We start from the raw sequence: 12,414 nt of genomic DNA, 5'->3' as shown, positions 1-12,414 counted from the left end.
CATGCCTGCCTGGATACTGCCATGCTCCCACCTTGATGATAATGTACTGAACCTCTGAACCTGTAAGCCAGCCCCAATTAAATGTTGTTTTTTTATAAGACTTGCCTTGGTCATAGTGTCTGTTCACAGCAGTAAAACCCTAACTAATACATCCCTCTTTCCCGATTTCCCTCCCTCCTGGAAACCCCCTAATCTATCCTCTCTCCCTCTGCTTCTATGAGGGTGTTCTTCCACCCACCCATCCATTCCCACCTCCCCGCCCTCAATTCCCCTACACTGGGGCATCAGTCGAGCCTTCATGGGACCAAGGACCTCTCCTCCCATTGATGCATGACAAGGCCATCCTCTGCTACATATGCAGCTGGAGCCATGTGTACTCCTTTGTTGACGGCTTAGTCCCTGGGAGCTCCAGGGGATCTGGTTGGTTGATATTATTGTTCTTTCTACAGGGTTGCAAACCCCTTCAGCTCCTTCAGTCCTTTCTCTAACTCCTCTACAATAGTGTCTGGGTTTGGTAACTGTATATGGGATGAATCCCCAGGTGGCACAGTTTCTGGGTGGCCTTTCCTTCAGTCTCTGCTCAACACTTTGTCTCCATATTTGCTTCTGTGAGTGTTTTGTTCTCCTTCTAAGAAGGACTGAAGCATCCACACTTTGGTCTTCCTTCTTGAGCTTCATGTGGTCTGCAAATTGTATCTTGGTTATTTGGAGCTTTTGGGCTAATATCCACTTATCAGTGAGTGCATACCATGTGTGTTCTTTTGCGATTGGGTTACCTCACTCAGGATGATATTTTCTAATTCCATCCATTTGCCTAGGAAATTCATGAATTCATCATTTTTAATAGCTGAGTAGTACTCCATTGTGTAAATGTACCACATTTTCTTTATCCATTCCTCTGTTGAGGGACATCTGCGTTCTTTCCAGCTCCTGGCTATTATAAATAAAGCTGCTATGAGCATAGTGGAGCATGTGTCCTTATTACATGTTGGAGCATCTTCTGTGTATATACCCAGGAGTGGTATAGCTGGGTCCTCAAGTAGGACTATGCACAATTTTCTGAGGAACCACCAACTTATTTCCAGAGTGGTTTGAAATTTTTTTTTTCTTCCAGAAATAGCCAGACAAGCAGCACAAATCAAACTTTTGAGGAAACTTCAAAAGCAGGAACAGGCACGGGTTGCCAAAGAAGCTAAAAAACAACAAGGTAGGAAGGGTACTCAGGTGCATGAATCTGAAAGGTGGGAGCGGGGACTCCTGAGAGGCGGGTCCTTCCTCCTGTGTTTCCGGGATGACGAGGTGTACTTTGGTTCCTCTCAACAGCAATAATGGCTGCTGAAGAGAAGCGGAAACAGAAAGAACAGATGAAGATTATGAAGCAGCAGGTATGGTCATGCACTGGGGCAGGCTTCTAAACAGGTCTTCCATGGGCATCTGTGTGTACGTGTGCAAGACTACGTGGATATGTGCATAGGTCTCACTGGCATCTCCTATGTAGTTACTGTTAGGTGTGAATGTCTGTCTGTTTAGAAAGTTGACACCTTCTGTTTTCTGGGGTTTTTTTATTATTTAACATTTTTTTAAAGATTTATTTATAGCCAGGTGTGGTGGCACACGCCTTTAATCCCAGCACTCGGGAGGCAGAGGCCCAGCACTCAGGAGGCAGAGGCAGGCCGATTTCTGAGTTCGAGGCCAGCCTGGCCTACAAAGTGAGTTCCAGGACAGCCAGGGCTACACAGAGAAACCCTGTCTCGAAAAACCAAAAAAAAAAAAAAAAAAAAATTGACTTATATGTGAATGAATGTTTGCCTGCATTTATATATTTGTGCTGTGTGTGTGCCTGGTACTCACGAAGACCAGAGAGGACATTGGATGCTTTAGAGCTGGCATCACAGATGGGGATGAGCCTCCAGTGGATCCTGGTACCCGAACTTCTACAAAAGCAACCAGTGTTTTTAACCGCTAAGCCATCTCTCCATCTTTTTTTTTTTTAATACGGGTTTTGGAATTGAAATTTATGTTCTCATGCTTGTAAGGTAAATATTACTAACTGAGCCATCTTAACCCTCTTGGTTTTATTTTTACATTTTAATTATATTTTAGAATTTTATGTACCAGTGCATTTAATTTTCATTATGCCCATCCCTCCTTCCTCCCCTCCAATTCCTCCCATGTGTATGACATATATATATATATGTGTGTATATATATATGTATATATATACACACATACATACATATATGACATGTGTACACACATATATATGTGTGTGTGTGTGTGTGTGTGTATGTATGAATAGCATGTATATGCTATCCACCCTTCTGAGTCTGACTAGTATTGTTCATATGTACATGGGTGTAGCACTGACTTTTGGGGTATGGGCCATATAGCAACGAGCTTGTCTGTGAAAAAAAATTGACTCTCCCTCCTTCTAAGGCCTTGTTAGCTTTTTCCATACCCATGCTTGGATGTCAACTGCTTTGGTGTTGTAGGCAACCCTACTATGGAATTCCTTTGATTTCCAAAAGAAACTATTTTGATGCAGTCTCCTGGTGCTCTGGCCCCCTTTCTTTTTTCTGCCACTTCTTCCCAGATGTCTCTGAGCCTTCAGTGGAGTCATTGTCTTACAGATGCAGTAGGCACTACACAGTCCCTTTTTCTGCAGTTTGACCAGTCATGCTTCCCTGTAACCACCTCCATCTAATACAGAAACTTGTTTTAGAGGGTAAGAGCTACAGTTGTTGAAGGATGAGTATTTAGAAGGCAGTTGCATACTGTATCAATTTAACAGAATGTTAACTGAGCAACCCAGCCTGGAAAGAGGAGTCCCCTGTAGCAGCAGTGGCACCAGCATCTTGAGAGTGACTAACAGCTGTCTGGTTAAACTTAAGACCCATGCCATGTGCACCCCACACCTATAACCATGCCCACATGGTTATACATTTAATTAATCAAAATAAGTAAATAGTGGACATACTGCAGTAAAAAACTACATCTATGTGTTCTGAAAGACAGCTTGCCCTCATTTCTTCTGAATGTTCTCAGAAAGTATTACCCAGAATCCTCTCTTGTATCTATGTGGTCCCCTCTTTTCTACTTTTCAAAATTAATTTTGGTAAAATGAAGTAATTTTGGAAATTGGCAGAATATTAAGTGGCAAGGCATGTGAGCTATCTCCCATCCACCAGCTGGTGCATCACTAAAGCAGAGGAGACGGGGAGAAAGTGTATTCTTACAGATTGTGAAAGAGCAAGTAGTTGTTGGTAGGCTAAAGTGGAAGCCCTTGTGTTACTATGGACGAAGCTCTAACCAAAGTGCATGGCTTGGAGTCGCTGACTTCATCTCTGATGTTGCCTCCAGAATTAACTAAAGAAGTGTGAACCCGAGTGCGTTCCCGTAGAGTTGGAATTCAGACCTTAGAGTTTCTAATCAGAGAGCCCAGAGTTAAATGTGGGCTCTGCTGCTTAAGGATTTGTGACCTGCCTGGACTCTTTGAGCCCCTCATGTCTCCATTGCCTTTATTGTAAGGGAGGTAAGGGTGGCTGGGGAGTGGAACAGGAAGTGTTATAAACCTTTATTTAGTAGTATGTGTGCTTATGGTTCATTTTTAAGAATATTGCCATTTGTTATGCTTTTTGTAGCTTCTTTGATTTTATGTTGACCAAAGATATATCAAATTATCCCACTACTTGAAATTCAGCTTTGAGATCTTAAAGTCCAGTGCCTGGGATGTAAATCTTCCCATTCTACACTGCTAATTAAAACAGCATTGGGCTTCAAAGCGCTCAGCGACAAGAATTCAATCAAATTAGTCACACACATATAGACATTTATAACACTAACCTACTCAAAATTTTTTGCTAAATAATGACCATTTTATTTTCTCTTACTGTAATTTATTTTTGAGTCTGGGTGTCTCCATACTGCGGAGGCAGCCCTGTAACTTGTAACTCCCCTGCATCTGTCACCAGAGTAGCTGGGATTGCAGATGTGTGCTATGTGACCCTGAAATGATTGTTGCAAGGTAGCAAGCATTGATCTAGAATAAAGTCGAATCTTGTTCTTCTCATTCTGTGGATATTTTTGACATAAATATTGACCAAAAAAAAAATCACCAGAATATTTTTTTTTCTTACTGTCTTTTTTACTATGTAATTTTTATTGGAAAAAAAAACTTTGCAATTTAATGCATGCATTCTAGCTATAATAAACCCGTCCCTCACTTTGTAATCTTATTCCTATCCCATACCTCAATCCTGTGCCCTCCCAGTCATTTTCCTACATTCATGTCTTTTGTTTTTACTGCACTTTCGTTTTTGTTTTGAGTTCCCTGAGTTTAACCAGGATGTTCTGTGTGACTATGGGTTGGAAGTAGCTAGTGGAACCTGCTGCATTCCTCAGTGGTTACACAGCCGATGACAATGACTGCCTCTTTCCCAGAATCCATCAATAGCCTGATTGCTGACTAATGCCATCTTGTGTAGGCACAAGACAGGCAGCCATGGCTACTGTCAGGTCATTTTTGCACTGATTGTGCTATGTCCAGAGGACCACATTTTCAAACCTCCAACCCACCCCGTCCCTGCTAGTGATGGAGACTGAACCCAGGGCGTTGCTGCATAAGCACCTGACTACTATGCAAGCTATGTGTCTCGCAAGACAACTGAAGCCCTTAAAGCAATTTTTTTTGCAAGATTGTGGAAGCATCCCGATGAAATAGGGTGAGCATAGTCGCTGGGATGTGAGTTGAATGTGACTCTTCGTAAACTAAAGGATTTGCTGTGTTGAACTCAGTATCCTCACATTTCCAACAAGAATATAGTTTTAACTCTAAAACTCATTGATAAACCATCTCAATACTTGGGTATATACTATTCTAAGACATATATAAAACTTATAAATGATGTTAGTCTGTATGCTGCCATATTGTTTACGTGTAAATATGTATTATAATACATATTTGGCAACAAAGGTAAAGCGTGAAAGTGAATATACTCAAGCCCCATCGCTTTAGTCTCAGAGTCTCTGCTATATTTGCACATGAGAGAGTGGGTCTCTGCTTTTCTGACTTAAGAGCACACCCCTTTAAAGCCTATGGTTGACAAGAGCAGGAAGTGTTCACTAAGATGTTTGCCATGCCAGGAGGTGGTGCACGTGCATTCATGCCCATTGCTGGAGGCAGAGGCAAACAGTTCAAGCCAGCCTGGTCTACACAGTGAGTTCTTGGATAGACAGGGTCACACAGAGAAACCCTATGTCAAAAAGTAAACAAACAAAAAAATGTCAGCTTCAAATACAAGTAAATAATTCAAATAAAGATTTTGCAGTCTATTACCAAAAAAGGATAAACCCATCTATAAATGATTTAACATGATTTTATAATAAATTAATACAAATTTGCACTTTAAGAAATTACTTACATGAGATAACCAGCATGAACAATACCTGAATTGGGCTATATTTTTATAATTTGACAGTCATTTATATTTTGGTAATAATTAATATTTTTGACTTTAAAAATTACCCCCAAAGCTGGGTGTTGGGGGCCCACACCTTTAATCCCAGCACTCAAGGGGCAGAGGCAGCATTAGCAGCAAAGTCATAGAGTGTGATGAGTCTTCTGAACTAGATCATTGCCTCCTCAGAAATCATGATCGCATTATACACCTCTGTATGGGCTCAATAATATGAAGAGAGAGAGAAGAAAATTCCCAGTAAAGCACCGCTTCGGACAGGACATCTGGAAACTGAAAGAGAAACAATGTTTTATATACCATATATGTGTTCGATATGGAAATTCTAGAACAAATCTAACTTGAAGTAGGAAATGTCAGGGGGTTTGTTGTTAACTATTTATTTCCATTCATGGTAATTTGAAACTTCCAGAAAGATCATTTTTTAATAAAAATTTCTAACTGTCATTTTAGCATATGAGGGTAATTTTTTTTCTTTTGGTTTTTTTGAGACAGAGTTTTCTGTGTAGACCAGGCTGGCCCCAAACTCACAGAAATCCTACTGCCTCTGCCCTTGAGTGCTGGGGTTAAAGGTGTGCGTCGCCAATACCCAACTATGGGGGTAATTTTTAAAGTCAAAAATAGTAATTCTCACGAAAATTTAAAGGACTGTCAAATTATAAAATATAACTACTATTTTAAGTATTGTAATGCTGATTATCCATGTAAGCAATTTCTTGGTGTGCAAATTTGAATTAATTCATTATAAAATCATGTTATATCAGTTATAGATGAGTTTATTCTTATGGTTGAAAGCATTGTTCATATCATTTTGTCAGCATGTTAAGTAAATTTCAGAATGGAGATTATTTTTAACAATGGCCTTATATACATAGTTATCATTTTAAAGCATTCTTTAAATTAATAGCAAGCTGAGAAAGGCATGTATATGAATTATTTCATAGAAATACTGTTATTTGTACAAGTTCAGTAAGTGGTAGTAACTTATCAGTAGCTTTATGTATTTTTCTTTATTTTCTATATATTTCTGTTTTATTTGTAATTTCTATTATTTGTAAGTGCTATCTGAATATATAATAAATGTAGTTAGCTTTGTTTTATCTTCTCTTTATTCATCTAACATTTACAGCTTACAATTACGAGAATCTCTCCGCTCATATGAATTTACGACATGAAATATTAGTTGTCTTCACCGATAACTGAATCTTGGATTCAGTAGCGTTTGCTAATTTGTTATTCATGTTTTAAGTTATCTGATTCCAGTTAAAACTTATTACTTTAATATTTATTCATCCTGAATTTTCATCATTTTTTTACAGGAAAAAATTAAGAGAATACAGCAAATCAGAATGGAGAAAGAACTGAGAGCTCAGCAGATTCTCGAGGTAGAATTCTTAACTTAATATAATTCAGATGATACTCAGAGGCCCGGAGGGCGTGAAATGTGTGGGCTTCCCCATCAGTTCAAATGAATGCGACCACTACAAAGTCTCTGCAGAAAGGGGTGGGTGGGCTGGGCTCTGAAGCTCCTCAGTACGTCCATCCATCACCTGCTGGAAAGCCACAAATACAGCGCACAGCAGAGAGGAGGAGCGGGGAGACCTGCGTGGTTGCAGTTCATGGTGGTCAGTCAGGAAACCCTTTAGGGCATAGATACTTTCTTTTGATTTAGAAACAAATGTTTATAAACGTATAGTTTTAAGTGCAGGAAGCATATCACTATCAGGGCTCCTAGGGTTCCCCTCTTCCCTGCAAGCTGAGTAGAAAGCAGTTGGAGGAAATCCAGAAAAAGAGGGCTTAACATGAACAGGTCTCCAAGCAGGTCTAGCAAATGTCTGCATAGCAGTTTTCAACAGGCCCCCCACCCCCAAGTGTCACTGGGTCCCAATCTGAGGTAATAATCAGTGCTAGAAACCATTGCCCCATCAAGGAAAAGGCAGATTATGTTTCCTGGCCTGTATTCAAACCCACATAGGTCTTGAAATTATTGCCTTCAAATATTGTGAAAATAGCCCTTCATATTTTCATATTTGAAATCTTTCACCTTCAGCTGTCCCTGAATGCTGCTTTATGGCCCACTGTGTGGCCTGCTGCCTGCAGACCTAAGCTTCCACTGTGATAGTCCTGTCTCCTAGGAATGCACACACGCTCCTTCACTCGGTTCATTTCACAACTCTCAAATTTAAAACGTTTGTTTCTTAAAACAAATGAACAACAACAGCAGATAGTTAGAAATTCTTAGATGGCGTGTGATTTTAGTGGGTAATAGCGTGATGCCTGCTGGCTGTCAGAGTACAAGTGCTGAATCAAAACCCAGTGTACAAAGCTCCTTACTACATTTCAGTTCATGTTTATAGCCAAATCATGGTTTTCTTTATTTAAAACATCAAGTATGAATGGAAATTTCAAAAAGTAGATGTGTATTTTAAAGCGAGCTACTAATTTATTTTGAGGTTCTATTGTCCATTAGTACCATTTCTTTCTAAATTTTTTCAAAAAGTAATTTTTTAAACATTCCCACAAATGCAGCAAATGACAGTCAGTTTTCTTAAGTGCCAAGTTAATATGTTATTTTAGATGTTTGTCAGTTTGTAGAAGAAAACTTGTTGTCTCGTGATTTCTAAGGGTGCTTTTATATATATATATATTGCCATTAATCTGGAGACTGTGCTGTGAGGTGGGGGTATTTGTCATTGTCTGCACATGTGTTAGTTACATAACCGTTTTGTACCTGGTGAGGCATGTCTTAGCGGTGCTGTTGCATGACTTGAGACCTGTTTTGCATGCACAGGCTAAAAAGAAAAAGAAGGAAGAAGCGGCAAATGCCAAATTATTGGAGGCCGAGAAACGAACCAAGGTTAGTGTAGCTGAGAATCAAGAGTTTTTATTTTTAGAAATAAAAACTTCATTTGCATAACACCAATCATGAGAAAATCGTTTTCTCAAAACTACTATTGAAAACTGTGTGTAAATGTGTGCTCTTATTTGTATGTATATTTTTGTATGTTTTTATTTCTTAATGTAGGCTTTATGTGAAGTTTTGATATTTGTAAGTGGAAGACATCAATCAGAAGTGCAAAGTACTGCATGGCTCCTGGTTTAAGTTTCGCTTGATAAGCGTGATCTCCTAAACTAGTGGCTTGTCATTTGTGTTCATGCCCCAAGTCCCACTGTCCCTCATAACTCTCTCTGTTCATGTGCAGTGTTCTATTTGTTAAAAATAAAGGCAGAATTTAGGCATTGTGGTACTTGCCTGTAATGCTGACTGACAGTCAGGAGGCTGGCTGAGGAGGCTCTGACTCCCAGTGCAGTGCCCTAGCAAGACCCTGTCTATAAATATACAAGCAAATAAAGAAACAGGGAAAACCAGACAGAGACAAAGCTGTTGACTGTCGCTGCCTAATAGTAGTCAGTCCGTTATATTACTGTACTGTAGTTTGGGGGAGTCAGTCCGTTATATCACTGTACTGTAGTTTGGCGGTGATTTGATTATGATTCCCTGTCCTGTTCCCTCCCTGCTCAGCTCCTAACCGGTACTGAGTGTTTATCGGGGCAGCTGAGCTTGCTGATGCTGTAGGCCCCAGTGCAGTATTATCAGGGAGAGCCAAGGCAGGGTTCTGCTGTTAGCTCATTTGTTTTTGTTTGGAGACACCATAGGTTTGTGCTTGGGATGAAGCAGAACTTACCCAGCTAAGCAAAGCTGTCCTCCTACGCTCTACCCTAACTCTAGCTAGGATAACTCCATGATTATTTGAACATAAACTCCTTTACTTTGTTCTCTAGAGTAAAGAATATTCTTGATTCTTTTGTACTCCTTTCTATTTATTTACCCTTGATATTAAATTCACCTAGATTTTATTTTACTATACAAAAGTCAATAGGTAACAATCTTATAGAATTGTTTTGCATTGTGCCCCCCACACACACTCCCCATCCCCTTGGGGTTGTACTGTGAACTGGTCGATACACACATGCACATGCATCCATACTTAAGAGTAGGGGAGGGCTTTAGTAAGCTAATTTTAAGGCTTGAATCATATTTTATTAAGTAACTTAAACGTATGGTTTTTATATGTTATGTTTGACAATCTGTTCATTCAGTCCAACGATGTTGCTGTGGAAGTTTATTGTCCAGTAATCCATTGACCTTTCAGTTGAGGTAGCTCCTGCAAATGTCCTTGCTACAGATCACTCCATACACTTAGTGGTAAGAAGCAAATGGGTAGAGCCATCGCAAGTTAAGAAAGAGTGAATGGTCAGCTTTTTCTGTAGCTAAAGCTATGAGAGGGCTAAAAATGTACCAGAAAGTGAAATTTTTATTATTTAGTGTGTTCCCAATCTCTCCTAAAAACCATATATCAAAAGTTTCTTATTTTTAAGGAGAAAGAACTGAGAAGACAGCAGGCTGTCCTTCTGAAACATCAGGTCTGTATGCACACAGCCACACTGCTGTGGACAGCGCTTCATTACTTTGCTTAACTATTTGGCGGGGGGAACTCTTCAAAAATATATTCTTTAATAATAATTCTGCTTAAGTTTTCCCTTTGTCTTACAGTTTATTGCCTTGCTTTGGTATTGGTGTCTTTGGGGGGTTAAATTGGTTTTATGACTCTGTGATTTCTGTTCCATAATGTTGTGCCAACTCTTTCTCCCAGGAGTTGGAGAGGCATAGACTAGATATGGTATGGGTATGTTTATTTCTGTACATCTAACACCGCATTGTGATTTGGTTGTGATATGGTTGTCATAGCAATGCATAAAGTGTAGCACTGGCTGCTGTCATTACATACTGCTGCATGGCTTTACAGCACAGTGCATTGCATACATCTGCTTGTCTGTCTATAAAGAAGTGTGATATGTCTCTAAGATTTGTCATTGAATTGCATAAAACTCCTGTTTAAAACTGTACGTTACTGATGTCACATGGAAAGTTGACTCAATATACATTTAGAGACACTCATGACTCATATTCTCCCATCCTTGTAGATGCAAAACTGCCATTAAGTGCAATGGGAATTTTGAATTTGCTTGATGAGAGAATATGAAATAATGAAATATATCTTGGTTTTATAGTCAAATTTTAGAAATACCCCTTTGGGGGGACCAAATATATTGGAACTAAAATGCTGATTAAACATTAATAATATGAAATTTTTACATTAAAATTAGTTACCAAATTAAGATAATTCTTACTGTACTTCCATAATGGGCTTTTTAGATGACTATCAGCCCACGGTACAGCTTTTTATTCCTTAAGCAGTGCATCAAGCGTCAGACATCAGTAAATAGGAATATCACATTTCATTGGTATACATATATATATATATATACATATGAGCCATGACTATTTTAATTCATATAAACACTTTTTTAAAAAAAAATCTTCCTAATTTATTGGTGGATTATTGGATTTTAAAATGATTTTGTACTTGAAATTAACTTAATTCTAAAACTACGATGCAAAAGTGATTATAGATTAATTTCTACCCGATCTTAAATTTTAAGAACCATCTAACCTTGAGTACAATTGGCCATAGCCTTTTGTGGTTTCTCTGATAGCAGATGTAAGGTAACTGACCTGTTCCAGCCAACCATTATGCTCTTTGTCCTGGCAGCTTCTCAGGAGCATCCCAGCTGACCATCAGTAAACCTCGTGTGCTCTGTGACACTGTCTCCATGCCCATTGCCTCACCTTGCTGTTGATCGATTGCTCTTGTATTTGCTTTCTAAACCTGAACTAAACCACGCACAGAATGGCCATTCCTGTCTTATATTCAGTATTTACCGTGACTTGTCTATAAATGCTAAACATGCTATATTGAGTTTTTGTTTCTGTTGTTGTTGTTGTTGTTGTTGTTGTTGTGTTCTATTTGAAAAGCAAGCCTTTAACTGTGGTTGAGTTGTTTTCCTACTTTTATCTGGCCCGACAGGAACGGGAGCGAAGGCGGCAGCATGTGATGCTTATGAAAGCTATGGAAGCTCGTAAAAAAGCAGAAGTAAGTGTGTGTTTTGAAGAATATTGCCTTAGAAATTAAACTTTGTTTTCCTCAAATGATAGTTGTATGTTGGGGGAGCACAGATTTGTCAACGCTCTCTGACTTCAGAAGCAAACCCAAGGTTAAAGTTGGCAACCAAGTGCTAGAATGTATGTTAATTTTCCCGAATAAGATTTTAATAATTCTCTTTAGAGTATTAGATGGTATTGGTTTAGATAACAGTACCTATTTATTACTGTAATCATTATGTCACAAAACTAATGTCACAGCATGTATAGACAGGTCCCAAAATCTTCATTCAAATGCTAATCATACCAACCATAAATTCTTGCCATCAGAACTCTTAAGCTCATTCTATGTATAAAATTTAGGCATGCCGCATGTGCTACGGATGGAACCTAGGTCTTCTGGAAGACCATGCCTTTTGTATCAACGTAATAATGTCTTCTTTTTTGGGGGGTAGTGGGGGTTCAAGACAGAGTTTCTCTGTATAGCCCTGGCTGTCCTGGAACTCACTCTGTAAACTAGGCTGGCCTCGAACTGAGAAATCGGCCTGCCTCTGCCGTCCAAGTGCTGGGATTAAAGGCGTGCGCCACCACTGCCCAGCTGTAATAATGTCTTCATAAGAAAGAATTAGCATATCTTCCTTTAGTTTTTACTTTGTGGGATAATTTAATGAATATTGACTTTAGTTCTTTGGAGGTCTGGTAGAATTCTGCACTTGATCTGTTTTGCTGTGGGCTTTTACTTCTTGGAAGAGTTTTAATTTCTGTTTCTCTTTTACTAGGGATTGTGGGTATGTTTAGATTATTTTATCTTGATTTAACTTTGGTGGGATATATATATATATATATGTGTGTGTGTGTGTGTGTGTGTGTGTGTGTGTGTGTATCACCAACTTCATCCACTCAGTACAGGTTTTCCAGTTTGGTGAGATATAGATT

At 39.1% G+C, this 12,414-nt stretch overlaps 1 protein-coding gene across 18 annotated transcripts in view; it reads left to right on the top strand.

Moving 5' to 3' along the window:
- Window positions 1-12,414, top strand: part of Baz2b (bromodomain adjacent to zinc finger domain 2B) — a 269,374-nt gene that overhangs the window by 225,860 nt on the left and 31,100 nt on the right. For 13 of the 18 annotated variants that reach the window (XM_029471677.1, XM_029471664.1, XM_021155469.2 and 10 more), the window contains 7 exons: window positions 1,115-1,207; window positions 1,324-1,385; window positions 6,794-6,859; window positions 8,266-8,331; window positions 9,855-9,899; window positions 10,130-10,156; window positions 11,405-11,470. In XM_029471677.1, the coding sequence (XP_029327537.1) occupies window positions 1,115-1,207; window positions 1,324-1,385; window positions 6,794-6,859; window positions 8,266-8,331; window positions 9,855-9,899; window positions 10,130-10,156; window positions 11,405-11,470 (425 nt within the window). The remainder of the gene's footprint in view (window positions 1-1,114; window positions 1,208-1,323; window positions 1,386-6,793; window positions 6,860-8,265; window positions 8,332-9,854; window positions 9,900-10,129; window positions 10,157-11,404; window positions 11,471-12,414) is intronic. The other 5 variants (XM_029471676.1, XM_029471666.1, XM_029471654.1 and 2 more) reach the window with 2 other exon arrangements.

Source organism: Mus caroli, chromosome 2, assembly GCF_900094665.2.
Source record: "Mus caroli chromosome 2, CAROLI_EIJ_v1.1, whole genome shotgun sequence".
NCBI classification, from domain to species: Eukaryota; Metazoa; Chordata; class Mammalia; order Rodentia; family Muridae; genus Mus; species Mus caroli.
Note: the sequence above shows the minus strand (reverse complement) of the source record. Positions and strands in the feature narration are given on the sequence as shown.